General features: G+C 47.0%; 1 protein-coding gene across 1 annotated transcript in view; it reads left to right on the forward strand.

Moving 5' to 3' along the window:
* Positions 1-14,875, forward strand: part of ADAMTS9 (ADAM metallopeptidase with thrombospondin type 1 motif 9) — an 81,236-nt gene extending 66,361 nt beyond the window's left edge. Inside the window, 9 exon segments of the mRNA XM_086618925.1 lie at positions 3,959-4,129; positions 5,939-6,133; positions 8,092-8,224; positions 8,470-8,564; positions 8,724-8,818; positions 8,913-9,046; positions 10,507-10,598; positions 12,553-12,657; positions 14,786-14,875. Of these exon segments, the coding sequence (XP_086475051.1) occupies positions 3,959-4,129; positions 5,939-6,133; positions 8,092-8,224; positions 8,470-8,564; positions 8,724-8,818; positions 8,913-9,046; positions 10,507-10,598; positions 12,553-12,657; positions 14,786-14,875 (1,110 nt within the window).
* Positions 14,876-27,923: the final 13,048 nt, after the last annotated feature.

A 27,923-nucleotide genomic window follows, 5' to 3' on the forward strand; every position in this document is an offset into this window, starting at 1 on the left:
GCAGAAGGAGACAAAGCCAAGCTGACCACTCGGTGGTACCTAACGGAAATGTCCCAGCCTGGAAAAGAAATGTAGGAATGGCTGAGGGAGCTCCAGCAAATTCCTTGCAATGAACTTTTGCTTTTAGAGAGTCCGTTCAATTTCTGCAGCTAATAAATTTACAGGTGGCAAAGTAGGTCACCAAGCAGCGTGCAGTTGCAGTCCTTACCCAGCGGTGTAATTAGCCCTGAAAAGCCATGGCTCCTATCCCGTCCTTTCACCCTCTTTCCCTTATTTTTGCGACTTTTTCAAACAAGCAGTGAGAGGCCTCTGCCTGCCCCCAGCCTGCCAAGCCCTTGGTGGGAGATGAATGCTGTTGTTTTCCTAAGTTTTCCAGGGCTCCCCGTTGCGCTGGCAAAATTTTTAACATGTTACGGAGACTTTTTTTTTTTCCCCAGGGAAGCTTTGCTACAGGATGGGCTGGAAGTTTCCTCACCCATAAATAACCATTGATAGAAACATGCAGGAGATGTTCAACGTGAGCTCACACCATGGCTGATGCCAAGCAGTTCTTCTGAGCACTTCTTATTTTGTTCTGATGTACCCAGTGAAAGGAAGTGATAGCACCTTCTCCCCAGCCATAAGTACTAGCCATGTGCTAGTTACAGGCACAGACTGCATTAGTATTCTCTGAGCAGGGAACAGCAATGGACCCTAATTGACATGAAAGGCAGGAGTAAAATAGCATACCAGTGCTGTCTTGTTCTTGATTTCTTATCTTTAAAGGGAATCTGTCTAGAGGGGTTTTTTTTTAGTGTTTCTTTTTGTTGTTGTTTAGAAAAAAGTTGGCCTTGCCAATGAAAAGAAATAGGGAACTTACTGGAAACCATTTATTGTTCTGTTGGTGTATCACCATTAATTAGCTGGTCTCAGTGCCCATACCAGAGAGAAGAAAGTCAATAAAAAGGGCCTTGCTAATGTCAAAGCAAAACCCAGACCAGGGTGAGAAAGAAAAAGGAAAAATTGGGAGAGAGAAGGGGGTTTTATTTAATATGAACCTCTGTGGAAGGACAACGCACAGCTCTGGAAGCTGCAGTGCAATTCTTGACTCTTTGACATTTGCCGTTTGGGGGGAAATTGTGCCATCCTTGCCTAATTTGGATTGCAGAGTTACCCAAGGCGTGTTTGAAGTGTTCGTGGCATGGGGTTTCGTTTCATCTCTACATCAGATTTTGATTTGAGCAAAAAAAGGAAAACAATGAATGCTTTTGCAAAGCAATGCCTTTGGGGTTATTTTAATTATTATTATTATTACTCTTCTAAAACAGTTGCAGAAGTGCTTGAAATGGTCCTTAATTTGAACTGCCAGGAAAACAGTTCAAAAGTTGGGAAATGAGGCAAAAGAGACAAATATTGTCAAATGCCTGACCTGGTTTTCAGCTCTTGCTGTTAATGGCTGTTATCCCCTGGCCCTGCTGTTTTATGTGAGATTTAGATCAGTCATGAACATGAGATTTCATCCAGAATCTATCGCCATATTAAAAGGAAAAATAGCTTTTTCATGCTAACTGAACTGTCCACTTTCGATGTGAAAAACGTTTTATAACCTTGGGGTGGCTGATTGGAACCTCTGCAGTGTTTCTCTTTGATTTGTTTTATGATGGTCTCACTGTCTTTGAGCTGTATTTAATATCTCAGTGGGATTATTTTACTTGCCAGTTATCCCTAAAAATACAAAAAAAATCAAACTTTAATTTAACAATGATGACAAAATGGACAGAACTGGCTCAGGTTTATTTGACCATAGGACTCTTGTTTGCAGAGAAACCCAAAGCAGGCTGGTGGGTGGTTGAGACTGTCAATCCCTCATCAGCAACTAATGATTTTAAATGAGGATGGGCTTTTGATGTGATAGCTCTTCAATGACAGGAGACCCATCGATGGAGTGGAGATTATTCATCTTCCTAAAATTAAGCCAATGTATTTTGCAAATTTAGACTTAAGTATAAGTTAAGGGGAGGAGACAAAATCAGGCTTGTTTCATCCTGCACCCTGCAAGATGCCATGTTCACCGTGGAGGGCTGGAAGGATTCACCCTGCGCTGATGACCACGTGCTGGGCCGGCATACGCCAAACCAGAGACAAGGGGAGCTTTGAGCATCCCGTGGCCCTGCTCCCGCTGTGCTGGAGGGAGCAGGGAGGTTGGGGTTCACACTGCCTCTGAAAGGTGCCGCTCGGGGAAGCTATGTGATGATGGAGCACTCATGAGGCCTTATTCACATGCAGAATTTTACTTATTTCAGATATCAATTTTACAATTCAATTAAATTCAATTTTACAAATTTCAGATTTTACTTGTATGATAGAGAGGTATCAGAGAGGGGCAAATATAGCACAGCTGGTTTGCTCTCTGGGGAAATCACACTCCAGCAAATTCCTCCAACCTCCATAGGATTGCTGTGTCTCAGCACAGACCTAGAAGGAGCTTCCACTCCAAGGACTCAAAGCAAGAGGGTAAATAAGGTTGAAAGCACACGAAGCCCTTGGGGTCTTTTGGCAGACTGTGGATTTTGCAATGTTGACTGTTGCCTAAGAGTTCCTAAGTTATTCCTTTGGAATAAACGCTGCTTTGTGGGGCTGCCTCTCCTTCCCCAGCCCCTTCCACTTTGCACGGTTACTAAATATTTATGACCAACATGACGTTGTGCTCACTGCCGCTCTCCTAGTTCGATGCTCCTGCCATAGATTGATCTGATTTTTCAAAGTTCTCACATTATTTGTGATCTTGGCTCTGACAGCTAATTACAGAAATGGGGGCCTGACAGTACCTGCCTTTCGCAAGGTGAACCCACTAATTGTGCTAATTGTGGGCCAGCCAGGAGAGTGGGAGCTGTTTCAGGGAGGCTGAAAATGATGTGCGGAGGGTGAGACTGTAACTAGATTAAACTGTCACGGTCCTCCAAACCTAGGTGACTTCAAATAGTGTTTCTGTACAGATAGGGATGATCCGATTGAATGTTCTATCCTTTTCCTTAGGGGAAGACATTTCCTGCACGTTATGTAAAATGATTATTTTCATGCATTTTTCTCCTTGTTAATCCAATTAGTTGAAAGTGTTAGAAGTCCATTACAGGTGATAACTTTAGGAAAATAGGGTTTTATCTAGACAGCTGCTCTTACGCTGATTTATTTTGTTTTACGTGTGTGTTTTGTAAGACGCGCTCCAAGCACAGACTCGCTCCCAGGAGCACAGCTCACAGCCGGGCTGGTTTTTCCAAGACGGGCAGAGAAAGAACCAAGTCCTTAAAGTCTCCAGAAGCCCCTGGGGAGCAGTTGCACTTGGCTAGCACGGGTTGCTCTTAATATCGGGCAGGGCAGCATTTAAAAGAGAATAAGCCCTTCGGGCTGCCTCCTCTGCAGCAGTTGCAGAGATGTGCCCCCACGCCGTGCCGGGGCGGACACTGCTGCTGACCCACTGGCAGGGACCGGGCAAGGGGCTCCCACCACCACCAGCCACAGCCAAGGGTGTGACGGTGTGTATTTTGGAAGGGGAATGGCTGGGTTGTTGTTCTCCAAGCAACTGTATTTACTAGGGGCCGAAATGATGAGGGTTGGCCCCTTGCTTTTCCCCCTTGCCCCATCTCCTGACCTGGTACACCCACCTCTGCATCTCTTGGTCCCATCACAGCTGGACCCCACATCCACTCCATCCCAATACCTGCTGCCTTAGTTTCTCCACTCTCCGTATATCTGCCATTTGGCTTGGTATCTCCAGAGGATGGGACCAGTTTGTCACTGGATGCTCCCGCAGCGCCTGGCACGGCGGGGCCTGGGTCTCAAATTTGCCCCCGAGTGATACCAATGAGAGATGCTGACATCTCTCGGGCTGCTGAGAGGAGGTGGGCTCACTCGCTCCGGATGTGGATTAATTTGCTGAAGTCCCCTGTGGGTTGCATGAGCCATTGTTTCTTTCAAACAGTGCACAAAGACGTGCGGGGAGGGGTCCCGGTACCGCAAGGTGGTCTGCGTGGATGACAACAAGCAGGTGCAGAGCAGCGGCTACTGCGACACCAGCAAACGCCCCCCCGAAATTGAGAGCTGCGGGCTGCCACCCTGCGAGTACGTCTGGATCACCGGGGAGTGGTCGGAGGTGAGTCCCCATCCCTGTCCCCATCCCCATCCAGGGACTACGCCGCTCAGCACCACACCACGTTCTCCTCCTCTCGCCTCCGGCCTCGCTGAGATATTGCAACCCAAACCAACAGTGGCAGAGCAGTGCTGCGTGCTTTAATTATTATTTTTTGGGTTGTTTCTGTGTGCAATTTTCCCACTGGAGAGAATGGAGCAGAGCTGTGGGAGAAGACCAAGATATTAAAGAGTAAACGCCACTACGCTCACAGTCCTAGCTAATATCTAGATGAAATTTTCTTCCAAAGCACATTGTATCCACCAAACACCCTCTTTGCTTTTGTGTCATTTTATTTTGTTTATTTATTTATTTGGTTTTATTCCCATCCCTTCCCAGGGAGCTCCAGGGCCCCGTAAGCTGTGCAGGGATCTGGGTGAACATCCTGGGTGAAAGGGGATCCTGGATGTGACCGTGGGGACACATCCTTCCTCGGTGCTGTCTTTGGCAGGGGTGAGGACCCGGCGTGAGCGAAGGCAGCAGGTTCGCCTTCGGGGCTGGGAGAGGGCTCAGCGAGGAAAATAGATGAGTTTTCTTTGCGGCAGGCACTGCATGCGGGAGGACCCCGGCTAATCTCAGCCTGTTTCCTTCTTCGGCGAGTGAAGGATTACTTTCCACTTGGAGGAACAGTAGAGGGAAATGACAAGGCAGCTGCTGACACAGCACTGATTAAAAAGAAAGAACAAGAAAAGGGAGAAAAGAAAACATGCAGGGACTGAGGGGGAGGAGAGACAAGGCAGCCGAGATCGTGCAGGAGGGAGAAACGCAGAGATGAGAATTTCTTGGAGCAGCCTGCTCTCCTGCGTAGTTTCCTAAGAGAAATATTAGGATGGCTGTGAGGCTGGAGCCCTGGCTGCCCCTTGCCCAGACCCTTCTACCCGCTCCCACTGCCTGTGAGCCCCCGGGAGCACTCGGGCCCATGACGATGAGGAGGTGGGTGAGGACTCACAGAGCTGGGGCTCAGCTCACCCCACCTCCCGCTTGGCCTTTTGGTGAAGAGGGCAGAAGCACTTTTTCCTCTAATGAGAGGTCAGTCTCTTCTCCCATGTTATGAATGACAGGATGAGAGGGAATGGCCTCAAGTTACGCCAGGGGAAATTTGGGTGAGATATCAGGAAAAATTTCTTTGCAGAGAGGGTTGTGAAGTATTGGAACAGGCTGCCCGGGGAGGTGGTGGAGTCCCCATCCCTGGAGGTGTTTAAAAACCATGTAGATTTGGTGTTGAGCAACATGGTTTAGGGACCCTGACAGTGCAGGGTGAATGGTTGGACTCGACGATCTTGAAGGTCTCTTCCAACCAGACGATTCTATGATTCTAAGGAAAACCTTCCCTTTCTTCCAGTTGCTGTGAAGTACCTGCAATTCAGGGTCAATCTTGACCGTTTTCTTTCTCTGTGTATCCCATAGCAAAAAAAAAAAAAAAAAGATAAAATAAAAAGAAAGTGGGGGAAGAAACAAAGAAACCCCAAATAATAGATACTTCTGAGTTCCCAAGGGATTACCTGCTCCTTCCTTTGCCCTTGGGGAGAAATAACTTGTGTCCAGGAGCCAGCCTGGAGTCAGGGGGTCCTGGAGCAGCTGTAGGAGCAGCACAAGGAGGAACAAAGGCAGTGTTGGGCACTAGCTCATGTGTAGCTGTTCACGATACTCATGGCTGGCTTCAATAGTACCTGTTACTAGACATGTCCAAAGCTGGCAAGCCTGCTTTTCCTCCCCCTTTCGGACAGCCTTCCTGAAGCGAGTGGTGCTGACAGGCGCTTCCTCTCCCCGCAGTGCTCCGTCACGTGTGGGAAGGGATACAGGCAGCGCCTGGTGTCCTGCAGCGAGATTTACACCGGGAAGGACCACTACGAGTACGGGTACCAGAACACGGTCAACTGTCCTGGCACGCAGCCGCCCAACATCCAGCCCTGCTACCTCGGGGAGTGCCCCGTCTCGGCATCCTGGCGCGTCGGCAATTGGGGAAGCGTAAGTCTGGCAAACTTCTTTTTTTAGCGGAAAAAATTGGAACAAACTTATTTTTCTTTACATGGGGAACACAGTCCCAAGGTTTGGCAGGGAAATGCTTTAAGAGCTACATAAATTAACACGGTGAGTACCCTCGTGCAGCAGCAGCCTCGCTGTGTGTAGGGCTTCGTGCTCCAGACTGGATCCCATCATATGGAGGAGTCCCAGCAGCCACTAGTGGAGTCACGATCTCCATGAAAATTTGGTGGTAGCCTAAATTTGTTGCCGTGTTGAGGGTGATGCTGAATGCTTAGTCAGAAAGCGAGGTCATTGCCAGAAAACAAGAATTTGAAAGCCTTGTGCTAGAATAGAGGAGTGATGGATTACCTGGTAGCTGGAGTTGATCCCACTTGCTCGTGTGTGTGAGCAAGACTTGGGAACTACCAGTAGGCCAAAACACTGATAATTTGAGCCTTGAAAGGATTTGCTTTCTTTTTTTTTTTTCTTTTTTTTCCCCCTCCCCTCCTTCTTACAAATGCTGGGACAGGGAAGGGGAAAGAACTTCACCTTTCTGCTGGTTATTTGTGTCAAGTCTCTTCTGAGGCCTGAACTGCAAGGTCAAATTTTAGTTAAGGTGATAACATTTCACTTCTATGGGCTTCTGACGTTCTTTGAAATGTGGTGTTTCTCCCATAAATTTGATTTATTAACCCAGCTCAGGCATTTGTAGGAATTTGTCAAACATTTACGAGGCAACAGGGGTCAAGTCAAGCAAAATGTAGTGGAAGTTGTCACAGTAAATGGAAGAGCTGTTGGAAACCTGTGTTCCTCCTGCCCCATAGGAAGCCTCAGATACCCCCTACAAGTCAGGGCAGAGGAGTTACAGCAAAGAGTTCAGTCTTCATCAATTGGTGTTTTCCCCCAGAATTTCATTGCAAAATATCCCATGCGTTAATACTACTTCATTGCGAAGTGTAGCCATTTCAGAGAGCAAGACCTTTCTCTGAATGTCCTAGTGACTACCAAGTGTCATGACCTTTCTCATCTCTGATTTTCAAAGCGTTTTAATGTAAAATACCATCACCTTTGATGGATAAAGAGAGTCCTTAGTTAAGTTTTATGGATTTGGACCTGATAAAAGAGTGAACACCAAGCTGCGAATACCATGAGCCATTGAAGACTGTCTCCTTCATGGTGCGCTTATTTAGACTAATCATTTCTAAATAGATGAGCAGCAATGTTTTTTTGGTGGCCTAACCTGCTACCTGTAGAAAGAGCTGATTTTCAGTTCTCAACTACTTGAAAGAATAAGTTATGGAGGGGAAACAAGATGCTCCCACCTCCCATAGCCCATGCTCAGGAGCAGCCAGCCTGGATGAGCTGCTGCTCAGTAGCTCTGGTAACTTGTGCAATTTCAGCCTTAAGATTGCCCTTGATTTGGGCCGTTTGAGGATGACCCGGTGTTTGCACAGATTTAGCCATTTTCCACAGGGTGAGGGGAGAGAGGGTTTGGAGGCTGTGGGTTTTTTTTGTGCAATTTGAATAGAAAATAACAAACCATGTCATGTTTGTTCAGAGGCCCCTGTCAGTCCCAAGCAATGTCTCTCAGCTGCCATGAGAGGATTTCTACCATTCAGGCCTTCTGGTGAACATTTCTCTTGTATGACCTTCCTAGTGTGAAAAAATAAACAATTTCACGTGAGCGCGTGGTTCAATTTAACCAGCACTGCCTCATCCTGTAAAGTGTTTAAGTGCTAAGCGATGTTCAGTCATCGTCTTGAAATAATTAGTGATGATGCTAATAATGAAGGGATTAATAATAAAAGGGATTACTTGTTTGGTTAAAATTAAGCCCGTGTTTGAACACTTTGCAGGATTGAGGTCTTTGCTGCTGATACGAGGGAATCGGGCTGTCCCTGTTCTTCTGGAGCCCAGAAACCCTTGAGATACAGCCCAAATCTCTATCTTGTGTCTCGCAGTGCTCCGTCACCTGTGGCGTTGGAGTCATGCACCGGTCTGTGCAGTGTTTGACGAACGACGACCAGGTCAGCGGCTTGTGCCACGCGGATCTGAAACCCGAAGAGAGGAGAACGTGTCACAACGACCATGACTGTAAGTCTGTGGATTTGCACCTTCCTTTGTCTTTCTCGTGGCTTCAGCATCTATTCCCATCAAACTCCTAGGGACACACAGTATTTCCAAGCGTTGGGAGCTATCCAGCTAAGCACTGAGGCATTTCAGGGAAACGTTTTAAAAATAAACAAGATGTTTTGGTGTTTTGGATGCCTCACAGTGTTACAAAAGAAATTTTGATGTACAGTTGCTCAGTGACTACAAGTATTTCTGTTTTGTTTCAGGTGAATTACCAAGGAGTTGCAAAGACTTTAAAAATCTCAAAGGTGTCACTGAAGACGGCGAATATTTCCTTCAAGTCAAAGGAAAGACACTGAAGGTGCATTTCAGCAATGGATTGATAGTTAATGCCTTTCCCGAAGGTGCAAGAGGACCCTGCGTGTGCTCTTCCTTCCATTCTTGGATTTTTCTACCTTCGGTCTTCTCAGCAATCCCTTTGCACATGATGCCTGACAAAATTCTGGCTTCTCTCTCTCAGGTGTATTGCTCTGGGATGCAGACTGACAACCCAAAGGAGTACGTGACCCTTGTAAACGGGGATGCAGAGAATTTTTCAGAAGTGTATGGATACAGGTAAGAAATCCTTTAATCCTGAGCCACACAATATTTTTGTTTTCCATGGCAATATTTTCCGGTCATGAGTAGAAAGGGTTTTCTTTTGATTTAGATTGCATAACCCGACTGAATGTCCGTATAACGGGAGCAGACGAGAAGACTGCCAGTGTAGGAAAGATTACACAGCAGCTGGGTTTTCCACCTTCAGCAAAGTAAGGCTGGACCTGAACACTATGCAAATAATAAGTGAGTAAAAACAGGGCCTTGCCATTAAAAAAAAAAAAAAAATGTTTATTTTACACAAATATAGCTGTAACTACAAGCAAGCAGTAGTACTCTAGTGAGCAATATTCCTGAGCTCTCCTGTTAAAGGCTGCTTTACACTTAGAGACTGCAACTTGATTACATCAGAGATGCTCATGCTATTTCTCTATAATGTGGGAAAATATTAAGACGGTCGCTGGTGCATCTGGTTTGCAGAATGAATATTTGCGTGATCCCGGCAGGCCAGCATATTCCTTGAAAGATTTTATTTCATTTGGTTTCCTATTTTCAGACTGGACTCAGAAAGTTTAACCAGGGAGGAGCTGGACCCCATTTTACACACAGACGTGTCAGGAGATCTCAGTGCAGGGGACCCTGCTGGGGTCAGGGATGCAGCTCCCTCTGGGCCCGGGGTGGAGGAGGCTCTTGGCAGAGCCAGACCATGGGGAAATATCTTGTGTTGAGAGTGATGGAACTGGGCCTGTGGATTTTCAGGGGAGGAGGGGGCTGTGGCTGTGCAGTATAAGTCTCTCTTGTCATTCATGGGAGCCATCCCACCACCCGAGAGCCTGCAGCATCTCCCACAGCATCTCATACAGTTACGGTTTCAGTCCCCTTGACTCCAGGGATGCTATCAGTTTCCAGCAAATGTTTTAAAAATACAACATATTGTTGGAGGTTCATTCAGGAAATAGTGGAGATTTTTTAGCAAATCCAAATCCTTCCTTGTAAAATGACTCTTTATCTGATAAGGGGTTTTTATCACTTCATTTTCAAGCCATGAGACTTCCCAGTCTATCAATCTGTAAAAAGCTACTAATAGTCTGTAAAAGCTCCTAAGTAAAGATCTCAAAGGAACCACCCTCGGGGAATTTGATTCCAGCGCCCTTTGAATTTCAAAAGGAGCTGGGCACCTATCTCCGCCAGGCAGGAGCTATCTCACATCCCCATCTAAATGAGTCTCGGTTACTTCAGACCCCTCCAGAACAAAATACCCCAGTTCCCTTTGAAACCCCGACCCCTGGGCTGGGGCAGCCGGGAGAGCACAGAGATGGTTGTTTGCCTTTGTTTATAAGGGAGATTTAGGAGGTCCCATGGACCCTCTTGGAAGTGGGAATTTTCTGATAGAAAATGAAACCCAAGTCTTGGGTTCAAATTTTGTTGTTATTTATACCTAGACCCTAAATCACCAATGTACTTAAACTGAGTTGTAAATGTTGAGCGCGTGAGTGTCCTGTTAAATTCAGCACTCGCATACTGGGAGTCACATGTGGGATGAATTGGAGATTTAATATTAAAAATCCAGCAGATGAGGTCTTGACTCTCAAGATTAATGCACGAAACCAGCTTTAGTGAATTTAAATATTAGCGAAGAGCATCTTTGCATTTATTTTTGTCTCTCCTTGCATCTTTCTTTCCGTGTTATTCACTATTCCCCACAGCGACCGATTTACAGTTCGCACGGACACATGATGGACGACCTGTTCCTTATGCCACTGCTGGGGACTGCTACAGCGCAGCCAAATGCCCGCAGGTATTTGACAACAGCATTTCATTGGAATTGATGCCATTTGTTCTGTTCAGGCCCTCTATTAATTACTGCTGATCGCATCTGCCCAACTCCAGTGAGTGTCGCGTTGTCATCTCAGCGGTTGGAAACTTTTCCCCTTGTCCGTGCAGAAAGCACTCACCGTTTTCCATATGTCAGGTTATTTTCAGACCAGTGTCGGGACTGGCTAAGGGACATTCCCCAGGGCCTCAGACAGTCAACAGTAAAGGAGAAAAGGAAAAGGAAATAAGCTGTGGGAGAAGAGCTGGACTTTGCATGTGTAGTTGAAGGTAGAGGGATGTGTCCGTGACAGGGCTTGGCAGAAACGCTGGGCAGGGAGAGCAGTAGTGAATCAGACCATCAGGGTGTCCGGGGACCCTGCCTCTGTGCTCCCCGATCACGTATCCGCTGAAACCGTGGTTTGCAGGGGTGCAAGAAGATGGGTGAGATAACCCCCCTGGATGGAGAAGGCAGCAGACAGATGGCAGGGCTCCTGCCAAGCCAGCTCAGGGAGGAGATGCCCAAGAAGGCGAGGGGAGAGCCTTTACAGGGCAGGAACAGGTTGGGTTTCTGCCACTGGACCGGTGGAGCCCATCCATCAGAGACCATGACGATACCTGCCAGCTGCTACCCCACTGTCCCCACGCCCTGCTGCTTATTTTCACAGCAGCCCCGTGGGACCACCACTCACTCCGTTTTGGGGCTGGGAAAATGCTGGTGAAACAAAGGTGGTGCCTGCACACCAGGGCAAATCCAGCCTGTCCCAGCACCGCAAGGTGCTCGGCCATGAAAGCACAGAGTTGGGCACAGGCTAAGTCACATCTTCAGGGGCTACAGGAGGTGATGCAGGACATGTAGCCCAGTTGCTTGGAAGAAATATGCTTCCTTGAAAGTCTTTAGGAGACTAGTTAACACTGGTGCTACAGATGGCTTGCTCCGTGTCCCCAGCACACCTAGTTTTCTTGGAGCTGGGGGATGATAAGTGGTATATTTGGATAGTCCAAGGTATTTGTGAACCATATTTGCAAAGAACATGAAGAAGGGAGTCGCAGCAACAGACGGCAGAGGGCAAACCTCTCCATCTCCTTCCCTCTCTGCTTTCAGAGCTGACACTTTTCTGCACAGCTCAGCAGCTCAGGGATTGACTTCTTACCTTGGGAAGGCTCGTGAATATTAATATCCATCCACCTGACCCAGACAGTTTGCTCCTTGCAGAAAATCAACATTCCCAAGGTGGCAAATACAGGGAGCTAAGCTAACGGTTGTCGGGTACTGCACGGCTGTGCTGGGCTGCGGGTCAGCCAGGCCACGCGGCTGGAGGATCCCTCCCTGGGTCCAGGAACAGGCAGGGCTGGGCTCTGCCATGGGCGTAAGGGGAAGGCTGGGGGGATCTGTGTTGGATGCAGACATAGCCCTTTTGTGCGTTTTGAGACAGTGGAATGAAGTGAAGGACGTTTTTAAGAAAAAAGCAAATGAAAGAGTTTTGATTTTACTGAAGTCTACAAAAAAAAAAAAAAAAAAAGCCCAGTGGAAAATAAGGAAAACAAGGACAAGTGTGCCCTCTCCAGTTGAGGAGGGAGCAGCGAGAGCTGCTGCAGCACGTCCCTGGGGTACCTTTCCCATCAGCTGCTGGAGCATGTCAGGCTCCATCCGCAGTTTGCCATGGAAAAGCCAAGAATGCCCTCAGCCGGCAAACAGTGAGAAAGCAGTGCAAAACCGAGAAAAAGCAGGAAAAAAACGAGAGGAAGCCCCTCCTTCCCTTCAGCCACCAACGAGAAGGAAATTCCTAACCTGAGGCATGCTGTGATTTGTACAATATGTGCTCATCGCTACAGGGGCAATGGAAAATATTGAAAGCATTGCCGGCAAGATCCTGTTAGAAAAGTGACACCAAACCACGGTGTTTTGGGATAACCAGGCTCGTCTGCTTGTTTTTTAGGGTCGCTTCAGCATAGACCTTTATGGGACAGGCCTGTCCTTAATGGGAACAGCAAAGTGGCTCTCGCAAGGGAATTACGCAGTGTCGGAAATTCAGAAATCCCCAGTAAGTTGCAATTTTAATTATAGTTATAGTTGCTCGTGAGAGGTTTTTAATTGCTGCGTTGTCTTTCGTGGCAACATCTTACAAGTAGAGACCAACAAAAATGTAACATCTGACATCAGCAATGAAGTGTTGCCCCTAATTGTATGTGAGGTGGGGGGGTCCTGGTGGGTTTAACTAGATTTGAGTTATTGCAATTAATTAGTGAGCCTGCTTAACCATGAAGCTGAAAACACTGCGTGCTGTGGGGCAGACATATCCTTAATTAGTTGTCTGAGGTGTCCAGCACGGAGCATGCATCACACAGTGGGCAGGACTGGGGTATGCTGGGTCAGGGCTGTGGAGCGGGGATTGACATGCCAGAGAGGATCCAGGTGCCAGGCGAGTGCCCTGAGTAGGAGTTCTTCCCAAAACATGGCTGATCAAGTGTGGAGGACATGGACCTTCCCAATGGGCTGGTCTGGGTTTTTTCCCTTGGGATAGATCCTGGTCACCCGAGGTCGGGTGGGCTGGGGCTGCCCCACAGCATGCTGCACCCCAGGGAACTGGTGCCTGCAGCTGCCCGTGGCTCTGCTGACCCTGAGGCCTCCAGGTAAGCCAGACAGGCCTTCAAAATCACTCCACAGCCAGACTTGAACTGTATGGCTTAATTTGCCTGCCCATTAACCCCTGCACTGCTGTGTGCCTTCGTACTGTCGCTCCTATGTCATGTTCTGAAATTGGGGAAACATGGGATTGCTTTTTTGGCTGTCACTTCATGTGAGTCATCTCAATTGCCCCTGTTAAAACTCTCCTAAGGAGGTCACCGTAATCATTTAACAAAAAGCAATTTGCAAAGTATCCTCTCCTGTACTGCTTTCAGTCTCCCTGGCTCTGGTGAGACCCTTGAGCTCATGAGCCTCATCAGCGCTGGGGCTCCTACAGGAGAATTAAATTCTAGTGCTTTGACCATGCTGCAGCAAAGCATCCTCCAGAACAGGTAGAAGAGGACCAACGCAGATCCCCTATGTTAGTTCTGGCAGGTGCTTTGCTATTCTCCCCTTCAGAAAGGAGAAGCCCAGGCAGCTGACTTTGGGGTTGCGGAGAGCAGACACCATCATGGCTGGCAGAATTACAACAAACTTTAAGGGACAAGAGGTCTAAGAGACAACTCTTACCTCTGTCACCCAGTGGTATCTGTCAAGTGCTGTTTCAAGGGTGTAATTGCCCACAGGAGCAGAAGAAAGGCAGGCATAGTGAGAAGAGATGATAGCAGCCTGCTGCTATCACAGATCAATAGTGTCAAGGGCAGGATGGAGCTCGTTTAAAAATAAATGCTTTGTGCAAGCTTGTCCTGCACTTAAGTTCAATTTTCTGGTAATTGAGGGTTGAATTCCCCTCAAGGACTGTCTGTCCATTGTAATGACCAAGAGGAGAAAGACTCTGCAGAGGTGGGATAAGGAAGACCAGATGGAGGTATTGATCTCATAACTCAAGACCAGAGTTGCACCACGCTCGATGGGCTCTCCTGGACTCCGGACCAGCCCCAGGACCACTCTGCATTTTCCTTTGTCTCTTCTGGCTGTGGAAATGCAGAGCCGAGAGAGGATGGCACTTGGGCAAGTGGCATAGCCTCACCCCATCGCCTTCCCTCTTCTCTTGGCTCTGGTACCACTCCAGGCCTTTCCCTTCCAAACAGCTGCTTCACGGCACTGCCTGCAAATATCTTTCCTGTGCCCTTTGCGTGCTCAGGCACAACTGCGGAGCTGTTGTTGTCTAGACGTGGTTTTGCTCTTGCGTGAGCCAAGTCCTCCACTCATTACAGTTATTCACAGCGGGGCAAATTGGAGAAAGCAGATACCCTGGAGGTATCCCTTCAAATGGCCTTCTCCTTGGGCATCTTTCAAAGTAATAAATCAAAACTACCCTTTCTTATTTGTGTTCGCCGTCTGACCTGGTAGCGCTAAAGGGAATTACATTTGCATACATTTAAATATAACGGTGATTTTGTAGATTGATTAGACATAATTTGTTTTTATTCCAAGACATTTTCTATTAAAAATCCTGGCTAGAATAACCCGGATCTGGCCCTTTCACAGCATGGAGTTCCTGAGCCCTTACATGAGACATTATTTCTGATTTTTGCCTGCAGGATGGTACCAAAGTAGTAGGAAAATGTGGCGGTTACTGTGGGAAGTGTACTCCATCATCTGGAACAGGCCTCGACGTTCAGGTGTTATAGCAATGGTGAGTTCCCAGCTGCTTCTGCATGAAGGGAAACCTTCCCAAAAAACATCCTGAAGGAGCAGATCAGGCCACACTTGCAAAAGCGCTTGGTCATCGGTGACAGCCACCTATCCCATGCAGCACCCGGGGAGCAATGGGATCCTGTGCTCCCAGTCCTCGCTTCCCCCAGGAACCCTTACGGGTATAACACCATCGACTGAAAATGTGCTTCCCACCTCGCTGGCACCCGCTTTGGCTCTGCTCTTGTGCCCAATCTCTCAAGTCACAGGTTTCAGAGGCGAAAATGAGGATTTGACCTAATGTGCACCTTGCCTGTGTTTTCCAGGTTCTCTGAGAGCAGCCAGCGGAGAAGAGACGGATGAAGGATAGCGATGCAATACCTCTGCCTTCCAATTTTTTATCTGTTTATGTGTGTATATAGATCGCATATTCTTAATGTACAGTATAATATTTATGTTTGGAATTATTTATTTTGATTTAATATTTTTGTACGTAAAATCATTATATTAAGGCTGCTTTTACTATTTTTATTTTTTATTGTTAAATCCTGCAGTCAAACCACTGCATTTTGCGTACTCTACATTATATGTAGCATTATGACAAGTGATACTTTATTGTCACTGTATTCAGTTGTTTACTTTCAATCAGTAATTTTCCTTCAGTTATGGGCTGCTTTGGCCCTCTACGGTGCTACACAATCTGCATAGGGGTATTTTTGGCATTTCAATCTGTCTTTATGTAAGGAAAATAGACAAGATGTGCTTAAATTTTATTTTAGGGATTAGGCCGACAGCACTCAAGGAAAACATGACAATGAATACAGTGCTAGTTGCATTAGCAATCTTTATCTTTTAAGGTATGTTTTGAATTTCACATGACCTCTGTGGCCAGTGCTAAAAGCACTGGTTTGGTGCTAACACGATATTTATTAATGCTCTGTAATTTTAGTTAATCCAATGCCTTTATCAGTGAAAAAGGGAAGAAAGCAGAAAAAATTTTCAGGTGATTCAAATAAATTAACATCTACCCCAGGCTTAGGAAAATTCCTGCACATGGATCTTCAACTCGAGCCCCTTTTTCACAGGGCTCCGAAGTGAACTCGCTTTTTAAAAAAACACCTATTTATCTCCTAATTGCATGTGCCACTGTGCTTCCTGGCTCCATCTGGAAGCGGGGTATTAACTCATCCCAGACAGGCTGATCAGGCCATATGTTTCCCTGAGCTGTGTGCTGAGAAGCGATGCGGTTCCTTACCGACATTGTCACGAAATTCTAACGTGAAGCCGAACGCATCCCTGCTGTGTTACCGACCCGCGGGGCCGGTGAGGTCCCGTGGGGTCTGTGGCAGGGGCTGGGGGCCGGGGCTCCCCGCCAAGCCACCCCTTCCTCTTGGCCAAGGGACTCTGTTGCAGGCACCTGCAGCGTTTCCCTGGCTTCCTACTCACTCCCAGACCATCTGCAAAGGGAGGCTTCAGCGCCGGCTCTGCCTCCTTCCAACAAGATCACTCTGTACTTACAGATAACTCTATCCCCCTCCCCCTTCAAAAACAGGCTGCTTTACGCCTACTTCTGTGTTGCTTCGGATCTTCCTGGTAAGGCATCTGTGCTCCGTGCCTTTCCGCCATCCCATGTACAACAAGACCTTTAGCGTTGGCTTTTTTTTTTATTATTATTTTGAACTGAGGAGACAGCTCCCATAGGCACCGAACGTGGCGGTGCAATGGCTCCCGCCCGTAGGTAGCCCATCGCTTGTGGCACACCGCGTTTTTGCAGAGCTTCGTAGCACATTGAACGGGGGTGATGTGACCAGATTATTTTTGTAGTCTATGACTATGTCCCTTATCTCTTTCTCTACAATTTTACTTAGTGATAGGAAGATGCTGCCCCTTCACCTTATACGTCGGGGCAGCCAGGAGCACAAAGTACAAGGAAAGGAAGCTTTTCAGCACAAAATTGCCAGCAGTTTGGAAAACCAAAGAGGCTTATCTGCTCCTGTAGATAACTCTTTCGATTTTGCATGCCAAGAGTTAACAAACACCACCTCGGGATCTTGTGTGAGTCTTTTGCGGAGCTCCCCAAAGGATGTCCAATCAGCCTGTTACAAAACAGTTGGATCGATAGCGATAAATGATCCGATCCCTGGATTCATAACCCACACGTGCGCCGGGCTGTGCTCAGCCTTCGGAGTGAAACCTGTCAGCCTGACAGGTCACATCAGCTGGGAGACATCTCGCAGGCGAGCGAGGCTGTGTCACGGTCCAGCAGCTGAACAACTGGTGCTCTACACTTATTTTGTGTGTGCCTCTGCCGCTCTCATTAATATTCAGACTTAGAGGAAAGGATGAGGCTGTTATGCATAATTTGGGGCTTTTGGCTTAATAGTACATAAGTAGATGTGATCGTGTCTTAGAAAGACTAATTTTTCACCTACGTTGTATGTCTGTGCATAACAATAGTAAATTCTACCTTTCTGAGAAAAATGCCAAAAATACCAATTCAAAGGTGAAAGAAAAGAAAAGGGAAAAAGGGAAAGGGAAAGGGGAAAAGGGAAAGAGAAAGAGGAAAAAGGGAAAGGAGAAAGGAGTAGTAAGGGAATAGTGATTTTTTTTTTTTTAATGACAATTGCTTATGTATAACTTCTGTAGGGGCAAAGGGAAAATTGCACTATGAACTTTAGAAAGAAATGGTGCTTAGAAAGTACAGGCTTCTTATATTTTCTCTAATGAAGTGAATGGCTATTTATAAAAAGAAATATTATTTTGACCTGTACACATTCATTTCTACCGTATAGTTTCATAGCAGCTATTAACAGAGCAAGAGAAAACTAAAAAAAAAATATTAAACTATAAGGGAAAAAAATTATAGAGCACTGATCCTGTGGTTCATTAACAGGCTTCATTAACTAAGAACAGACCTTGAGGACCAGAGACAGTAGACATTTCTTGTTCAGGAAACAACTCTGGGTTTTGTATATCAATGCCATTATTTTTCTTCAAACTGGGGTATTTTTTTGCAAGCACTTTCCTGTACAGTGTTTCTTTTCTTTCTGCTTATACTCAAAAGGAAATGAAAAGACCCGTAAGGCATGTCTGTTTGGTCTTTCTGCATTTGCCATTGTATTTACCTGTGTGCTATTATAGAGGCAAAATACTTTGTACACAAGGGAATAATACATTGAATGGTAAACATTCCTTTCTGTGCTGGTGTTTATTTCCAAGCTTTGGGTTCCTTGTTTGATTGTCCCATGCAAAGGGAACGAGGGAGGGTAATAATGTTGTTTATATGGAGCCCTGCCCCAAGTCCACATTGGAGTCTGTGGACTAGGGACCATCTTGGAGAATAGCCACGGCCATTCACTCGTGTCCTGCCGGTCAGATAGACTGATGGTCCCCAATTTCTATCCAGGAGAGGAGTGCCCTGAGGTACAAAACATACATGATCACATCTCAGAGCTGCCCTGTGCACTACTTGGACGTGCCTGGTGACCAACTGGTTCTGCCATCCACGCACTAGGGACATCGCTTGCCATGGGATGATAAGGGAGCCAAACAGTTCATTTTGCAAATGTTTTTGAAGGATGATCTGGGATACTGGGCCTGGTCCGCACTGCTAGCAGTGCTGTTTAAAGAAATCTGAAAAAAAACCAAACAAAACAGCAACTTTTCTAAGTTTGAAACAATAGTATCAAACATACAAGAAAATTCAGGTAGAAGAAATTTGAGTTAAAAGGAAGCAAACATGAGGACCAGCTCCCAGGAGGGCAACCAAGTGACAAACTGCAGCCAGAGTCTTACATCGCCTCTGGCCCAGAGGCTGCAGGTAGGAGTGAAGAAGTTGCATTTTTCTGTCCTCCCTTGCATGTTCCTCATGCTTTGTCTCAGAAAACGAAGCAGATCTCTTAGCGCTGGCAGCTCCAGCCTTTTTCAGCTTCTATGCTTTCAATCCAAAAGGAGAGAGAATACCTTTCTCGTGCTAAAACAGTCAGATGGAGAAAACAACACACAGTATTTCAAGAGCTTGATTCTTAGTTTAAATGGCCAATGTCTTAAAAGTGTTTTTCTTTTCTATCCTTTATCCTTAATAAATGATTACAAATACTTTAAATGTGGGCTGCTGTAGAATTAAGCCAACAGGGGGTCTGTGCACAGCCCCTGAATCATATTTAACCTTCCAGCCCTATATAATGAAAGGGTCATTTTAACACTTTTGATGGTCCAGTTATTCTGTGAAAATTACAGTGCTCTCCTTCAGCCTCGTTATACAGCCTATCAGGATTAATTGCTCCAGAGACAGAGGTGATTGCTTCATCTCTTCAACCTTCTCTTCTGCCACAATAATGGGCATTTTTTTTTCTATAGAAAAATAAAATGTGTTTTGTTGAAGGCTGTTGGAAATGCATATTTCAAGGAGCTAGTCTTAAATCAGGACATCTGCTAGAAATCTTCCTCTCCTGCATAGCCATGCTTTGAAAATTGTATTGAAAAATGAGGAGAGGCAGAAAAGACCAAGGAGGGCAGTCTGGGCTTGAAAGACAATTTTCCACGGAGGTGCTTCCAGACCTTGCCTAGTGAGTCTTTCCGACACGATTCCTCTTCCCAAACAGATGACTGAGGGCTGACTTAGAGAAAGCGTTTCTGCCAGGGAGCATCGTTGAGGTGAGACAATTCTTCCATCTACCAGGCAAAGGCGCAGAAATTCAACCCAATGCAGGAGTCATTAACAGCTGAAGTATCTCGGCCCACATGGTAAATTCTCTCATGGCTTGAACTCTTCAAATCAGGAACTCTTCAAATAAAGTCTTTTTAAGAAATATGTCTGGGTTCATCCAGAAGTCGCTAACCTTAGTAGCTGTTGGTCATTTAGCGGGAGGGGACGAGTTCCTTCACGGTACAAATTCCTGGAGGCAACTCTCCAGCTCATGTTGTGCAGGAGGAAGGAGCTGATGACCAAAAGCGGTGCCTGGTGGTCTCACTCTAGCATTTCCAGGTATTTTTGCCTGCGTTGGAGTAGAGTAATCCAAGCAATCGGAACTGTAGCCTTCCAGAAGCAAATTTGGTTGACAAGTTTCTGACCTCTCTTTGCAACAGTGAGATGAAGAACGCAAAGAAGTTATTTTTGGCCTTCGCAGAAAAGTCTGAGTTTCCACTTCAAAGTTGGCTTAATTTTTCAGCTATTTTATATTACCAAACATAAGGCATAGGTTTTGAAAAATCAAAATGAGAAGAGAATAATGTTTTGACCTAACCCATATGCTTTTTATACTTTATTTCTTGGGGAAGGTGTGTGTATTTGTTCCAATCAAAAAACCAAACAAACAAACAACCTGTGAAATTTCCCATGAAATGACTTCTGTCTCTCTCTAGTTATAAATATTACTGCTGAAGTGTTTGGAGACATGATTTGTTGACTATAAGTACTGGGAGATCTGGTGTAGGTACTGTTTTAAGCCAAGGGAAAGTAGAAATATATTTCTCCTTTGTGAAACTGATTCAAGTCTTTCAAGGCAGTGGCTGGATATGAAGTGCAGAGGCTGAGGCCATGCTCATCAATCCATTTCCACCAGGAAAATCTCAGTTCTGCTGGGAGCATAAGAGCCCAAATGGTTTCCCTGTTGCATCGCCTCGCAGGCTTGGGCACGTGTCGAGCTTTAATGCTCCTACTCAATCCGAGCTGCCAGCAGCGATCTCAAGCTGCAGCTACTTACACATTTGTTGGTAGTCAGTGTCTCCATCTTTGAGAAGACAGCGTGAGGAGAAGAGCCAGAAGTCTGGAGTAATCACTGAATATGAACCCCTTTGTGTGCAGGGCAGAGGGTGCAGGGGAAGACAGGGCACTGTATTTTCTCCCTTAAAATCATTACTTGTCTCCATTCATATGCTTATAATTTCTTCATCCTTCTTTAATCTGTGACTACGTTTCAGATGAGCAATTAAATTAATCAGGTCTTTGCTGCATTGTGCTTCACTAATCCATCCTCGCTGCCTTGCTGACCTTTCTCTTTGAAGCTATTCACTGCTTGCTGCCCGCCTTCCCCCGCTCCCACACGGAAAGGAATATTTGCTGTGAAACGCTTTAATTGCTCCTGCTCACAGTAGCAGGGAAGCGGGGATGGCTCCCTGCAAACTGGTAAGAACAAACGTGTCCAGGTGAGTCGCCGTGCTGGCAGACTTGCCGTAAAGGTCTTAGTGACTGGCAAATACGAGCTGAGGCTTATTTGACCCCGTGACTCGGCCATCCCCCCGGCAGGTATGAGCGAAGCTGCCAGCAGCAAAGGATGTGAGCAGGTACCAGCTGCTGCCAGGGGCTGGAGCTCTGGCCTCATGCATGGCTTGGGCGTCTTGGATGAAGCCATCTCAACTGTCCGTCTCAGGTTTGACCAGCCCTTTGGAGCAGGAGCCAGATTTGCGGTGTCGGGAGATGCAACTGTGCACTTGCCCCTGAGGCTGGCACCTTGCCGGAGCTTAGCCTGGAGCAAACACAGACCCGCTGGTGGCAATCCAGCCCTGCCTGAGAAAAATGCAGCTACAGATAAAACGCACCCACATTAGCTGATCCGGCAAATAACTGAGCTCTGAAATAATAAACCGCATATGGCGAGAGCCAAGCTGCTGGAAGGAGGCGTAGTTCGGCAGTTGCCACGGAGGTTTGCTTCTTGGCAGCGGCAAGGAATAACACGGTGAGTCCAAGCTTTGCCTTATGGGAGCAGAAGCCAGTGGCCTTTCTTCCCGTCTGCGCTGGGGCTCAGCTGCTGAAAGACTTTGCTGTCTTCCTCTCTCCTTCAACACTCTCTTCCTGGGAGATACCTGAGCATCTCAGGTCTCTTCAAATCCAGGTGTCTTAGGGGGTTCAATCCACCTGGGTCATAAAATCATGGAATCGTAGAATGGTTTGGGTTGGAAGGGACTTTAAAGATCATCTCGTTCCAACTCCTCTGCCATGGGCAGGGACACCTTCCACTAGATCAGGTTGCTCAAAGCCTCATCCAACCTGGCCTTGAACACCTCCAGGGATGGGGCAGCCACAGCTTCTCTGGGCAACCTGGTCCAGTGCCTCACCACCCTCATTGTAAAAAATTTCTTCCTTGGATCTAGTCTAAATCTCCCCTCTTTCAGTTTAAAGCCATTGTCCCTTGTCCTGTCCCTACACACCTTTGTAAAAAGCCCCTCTCCAGCTTTCTCGTAACTCCTTTAGGTACTAGAAGGCTGCTAGAAGGTCGCCCCGGAGCCTTCTCTTCTCCAGGCTGAACAGCCCCAACTCTCTTATCCTGTCTTCATAGGAGAGGTGCTCCAGCCCTCAGATCATCTTCATGGTCCTCCTCTGGACCTGCTCCAACAGCTCCATGTCCTTCTTGTGTTGGGGACCCCCACAGCTGAACGCATCAGTGGCACAGATGAACTAAGGAACCCTCAGCCCAGGGCATTACAGCAGACTGTTCAGCTGACTTTCACTTGGGTTTCTGTCCCCATCCAGGTTGGGCAAATGGAGAGACATTGCCTTTCAGATACGTTTTTTAGAGATGTTTCTAAATTGTGCTCACTGAATTGCATCAAGTAGACTATTTCAAGTCCTTCCAACAACTCTTGTCAACATCTACAGCTTCATCCTGCTCTATGTGGCAAAGGCAGTGGGTGTGCCTTGTGCTGGTGTGCATCTCGCCTGGGATAACCCCGAGAGCTGCGTGCCCGCCCGGGGAGAGGCTGCCTTCCTTAGGTGCCCAAGATAATCTGATAATACCCTCCTCTTCATCGGCTCTCTTCCACGTTGTGCAAGTGGTATGTGAAGCTTTCCAGGTATGACTTGTATTCAGATTTCACTACTGGCTTTTTCCCGTTTGCTCATTCTTAATGGCCTGGGAATTTCAAGATCATAAATGTATGGAAGCCTTTAACCTGGGAGTATTGGAAGCTTTAGACAGCAGGTAGGTCCGGGGTTGTTTGCCTTGGCCAAAGAACCGGTGTCTCCAGCAGGTAAAGACAGCACAAATGTAAAACTTGAAAAAATTCATGGGCGGAAAAGAAACCGTTTCTGGCATCTCAGGGACCATAGATGTAGTTTTCTGAATTTTCCCTTAGAGCAGCTACCTAACATCTGCCTGATTTGAGCTACTACCCTGCTACAACCACTGGCAGCCTGGTTTTCTCAGATATCTCACTCTTCTATTTATCAGCAGGTTTTAATCCTGTGAAACGAGAAGAAAAAGGCTATTTTCTTTTCCCCCAATGAGAAGAGACAATAAAGCAGCTTTAAAATAATAAATAAAAGGACCTTTCCACCTGTGGGATGGCAAATGCATGATTAATGGAGGGTGCTGAACTGTTTGGGTGGTGAGGCACTGGACCAGGTTGCCCAGAGAAGCTGTGGCTGCCCCATCCCTGGAAGTGTCCAAGGCCAGGTTGGATGAGGCTTTGAGCAACCTGATCTAGTGGAAGGTGTCCCTGCCCATGGCAGAGGGGTTGGAACTAGATGGTGTTTCAGGTCCCTTCCAACCCAAACCATTCTATAATTCTATGACTGAACAGCATCTGTGGTCATTCCAGTGCCAGCGAAGGGCAGGGTGGCTTTGCTCCTGACAGCTCACCTCCTGCCTCAGCTGCTGACCCTCGCCTCTCTGCGACTTACCCCAAATAGGTTTGTTTTTTCTCATTTTCAAGAGCAGTCCTGAAAAGTAAAAGTAGCATGGAAGGAGCGTGAAATTCACAGTGTAAAGCAAATAATTCTGCTGGATCGCAGGAGAGCTCGAGGGAGCGAGGGAGGGGGATAGCAGAAAATTACTTGTTGCTATAGCGCAAGGAGGTTTTGTGCAAATTGGCAGAGCCCCACTTGATTGCTTTGTTTAGCCTCAAATTGAGAAGCATTAAGGAACTGCATGAACCAGGGCCATCTACCACCCACCTCTCCTCAAAAAGAGAGGCGAGGTAGAGCTGTGCCTGGGGAGCCTGGAGCTTGACAGCAAAGAAAACCAGTTCTGGGAAAAATCCGCAGCACTGTTGTTTCAGGGAGTGAGTAACAGCCTGCAAGGACGAGGAGGGGGCTGGAAGAGGAGCAGGGTGGCAGCCAGGATGCTCTCAGTGTCCATCACAGCCTGTGCTCCAGCGCCGACACTTCGCCGTGCCGGTACCAGAGGCCAGGAGTGCTCGGGGTCCCTCCAGCACCGCAGCGGTGCTCAGCCTGCCCAGTGTGAGAGCGGTCAGGCCCTTTTGTTGGAAGGAGGGATAAGCTTTATGTATCTGCTTGGCTCTGTGTTTCATAGCAGGTGCTCCTCTCCACAGAGTGGGATGGGGCTGCAAGTTTTTATTGGTGTGGACTCCAACTCCCAAATGCTATTTACAGGGAAATTGAAGACTGCCTTCAAAATTAACAATAGATGGCTATAAATCTTACTCAGTTACCTAGCAACTAACACAATAAAATCCTAAGGTTAAAAGGAGAAGGGTTATTTGGAGATACCTTGGGGAGCACATAATGGCCATTTGCATTCCTGGGTGGGAGGACAAAAAAAAAAACAACACTGAGATATTTACAAATTACTGTATTGATGGAGGAAAAAAGGTGAAATTACTCAGTGCGATTTTAATCCAAATACCTCAGAACTGACAAACCTAACAAAAAAATAGTAGTCAAATGGCTGTGATAAAGAGCACTCCGAAAACGTACAGCGATCTGTGGAAATGACGTAAGGGTTTTGTTAAGTTGCTAAACCCACTTTGTTACTGCTTCTGACATCTGAGTTGTGTGTACCGCGGACTAACCGTGCAATAAATGTTCAAAGTGAATTTGACCGGTATGTGCCTGATGGAATATGCCCTAGAAAAACCTACGCAGTGCAAAAAAAATTTAAAACTGAAGTAACATAGCATGATTCATCCCGGCCTGGGTTCCTGTTATGTACAGCACAGATTGAAATTCCATATCCCCACCTCAAACCGGGGCTTATGCACAGCCTTTTCTGCCTGCAGTAATTGCAAAACTCGAAGCCGGAATGAGCGGAAACACTGAATTTTTTCCCTCCTAAAAGACCCTCATGAGGACACGTTTACCCAGGAAGGAGGCGGCTTGGTGGAAGAACTATTCAGTAAAAGAGATTTAAAAAAAAAGGTCCAGTGCTTCAGCAGCTGTGGCACTTAGAGGCATTTTTTAAGCCCTCGTTTCATTGTTGAAAGGCTTCAGACAATAACTGCCTAATAACAGTCAGACAGTTAGTACCTTCAGGGTACTGATGGCGACAGGATTTGCGTTGAGTTGTAATTCACCTGTGCAGGCTGCGGGCAGGAGGAACCGCGAGGGGACTGACTCGGTCCGTAACAGCCAAATCCGCCTTGACATGGTGGAGGGCAGAAACGTACGGATCCAGCAGGCAAAACGAGAGCTGCTCGCTGCCTTACTCCAGCGTTTGCTGCCCCGGTGCTGATGGTCAGGTCTGGAGCGTGGGCTGCACAAGGGTGTCAGGGCTGATGGAAGGACGCTAAGAGTTTTCCGCAGATATTTTGGAGGTGATTTCCTGATATGTGGCATGGTTGGCAGCGGAGGAGAAGAGCTGGGGGCACTTTCCTGGAAAGACTAGCAAACTTTCCTGGCTCTGTACGCAGAAGTGTTGTGTCTGCCAGCTAACTCCCATCCAGAAGTGCTGGGCTATTGCTGGAGGCACAGACTCCGTGGTCTTTGGTGGCATGAGTTGTCCCCATATTTTCCATCCCCTGGTTGAAGCTACTGCTGTGGACCTGCAGCTCCTCTTCCTGAGTGGTAAGAACTTCCCTCCGGGCTTGTACACAAGTGACTTTGCTCCTGCTATTGCTTAAGCTGGTGTCCCAAAAGGAATGGAGGTCACCAGGTGAGCAGAGCCCTGATGGCAACTCCTTTCCCTCATGTGCAGCAGTGGGGCATGGTACAAGGTGAGACTTGGCAAAGCTACAAGGTTGGGCACATACCCTGGGACCGGGCAAGCAGAACAGCTCTGCAGCAACATGAGTTTCTTCTTTCCACCTTCTGTTGCCAGAGGTTGAATTTGCTTCAAGAAGTGCATTTATCTGACCAGGAGGCGTTGCACAATGTGCATGGTGGCTTAAGATGCTCTGCAGGACTTGTGACCAGACCTGCTGAGACATGAGGGCTAGCCCAGCCTGGGCACACCGTGGCCACGGTGGCCAGGGCTGCTGTCCTGCATGGGTCCCACATCAGCCCCTGCACCACTTGCCCCATTAGTGGGAACTAATGCAGGAGCTGCCTTTTACCTTGCCCTGAGCTCTCTGAACTTAATCATAATTATTTCTGTAGTATCAGGTACAACAGGGAGCAGGATGAGAAGTGCATCCCTGTCATTTCCCTCCTCTCAGCCATCCATAATTTCAAAAGGCAAAGGGGTCCATCTCACAGTGCACAAATGGAGCAAGCTGGGTTTTAAACTGGTTCAGTCATGAGAAGGGCTGGAAGAAGTGTCATCTCTAGGCAGGTTTGGTTGAAACAGAAATGGGAGGGGAAGATGACGTATGGAACAATTTAAGTGACAGCAGAAACAATAATTTGTCAGACAAACTGTCTGGCATATATTATCCATGTGTCTCTGTTTCTGAGCCTATTTGACAGCAGTATCTGACACCCTCCACCTCCACGCTGAGTCTGTCTCCTCTTGAGAGGAAGATCTACATGTTTATAAAAATAAAAATACAAAAACCCCTTTTGAAAGTACCTCTCGTAGCAGCACAGGTAGGGCTGTAACTGTGTTGCTGTCTCCTGCCCGCCCAGCCACGCCAGGATGTGTGCATCATCCCCTTTGAACGTGGTGAGAACGAGGGAGTGGGAGTTTATTTCCTGAGAGATCTTTACTCTTGGCAGCTTTTCTGGGGGAGGAAAGAGAAAAGGAGCGTTCAGGCCAGTGAGATAATGTTTCCCCTCCCTTTCCCAAATACATCCCAGAGATGATGTTCTGGCCTGGCTGTTTCTTTGTGCGGATTCAGCATCTGATCATCCCAAAAACATGGATTGAGCCCTTGTGACAAGCTCTTAATTTGTCTTGGATGTCTTGGGCCAGAGGGAAGCTGCTGTCCCTGTGAGATACGTAGATGCCAAGGAGTCACTAAGGACCTGACTGTTGGGGTACGGTACTTGAATATTTTTATGGCTCCGGGGTGCACACAATTTCTTCAGATGCCCCTCCAGGCCCACCAGGGCAGAAGCAGTGAGCACCCCTCTTATCTGCATCTTCTGCACTCCCCAGCTGAGTCCTCATCTTCCTTCTCCTTTCAAACACACCAGTGTAGGTCTGGATGCTCAGAGCCTTCCCTGCCTTTTGCCTGTGTATTGAGGATCTGCCCACCAGCGTCTGCAGTATCTGCTGAATTGAGGCTGGAGGATACAAGCTGTGCAGGATGGCAGGCAAGTTTGGCGGCTCCATGGACAGCTTGGGATGGAGGGAGGGGACCAACCTGCCTTGTTTTAAGAAGCAATTTAGGACCTGCCTCTTCATCAGAAGACTGGAGCCATGATTCAGCTCAGCCACACCTCCAAGGAATTTACCCTCCAACTTTGACTTACTTTTGCTGTTTTAAACTTATAGCAGATGTCCTCACCAGCCCTGTTATTGAGGGCTCACAGCATCTCTTGCAACAGCAAAGCAATTAAAAAGGATTTGCGGGTCACCTTTAAAGCATTTCCCACAGCACGTTGAATCTTGTTATAAGTCCTGTATCCAATAATGCTTTTATTTCGGCAGTTTTAATTGGAATTTTAAATATTCTGATTCTTATGCAAGACACCCAAAGTGCTGGAGGTTTTCAGGCCCTCTCTTGCACGACACTCGTTCCCTGAAATCCCGTTGACCTTCAGTAGAGATAACAGTAACTCAGCACCCCTGATATTACTGTATCTGACATTAGATGCAGCTTATAGGTAGGGATGTTTTAACATGAGGTCAAACCCCAGCCTGTAACCAGTTGCCCACCATGTGATGAAATGTGTGTGTATTTGAAGAGATACACTCTCCTCCCTCAAGAGCTTATAACATATTCGTGCACCACTGTATGAGCTGGAAACTGGGAGAGAAATAGCAA

Source organism: Tauraco erythrolophus, chromosome 12 (genome assembly GCF_009769465.1).
Source record: "Tauraco erythrolophus isolate bTauEry1 chromosome 12, bTauEry1.pri, whole genome shotgun sequence".
Lineage (NCBI taxonomy): Eukaryota > Metazoa > Chordata > Aves > Musophagiformes > Musophagidae > Tauraco > Tauraco erythrolophus.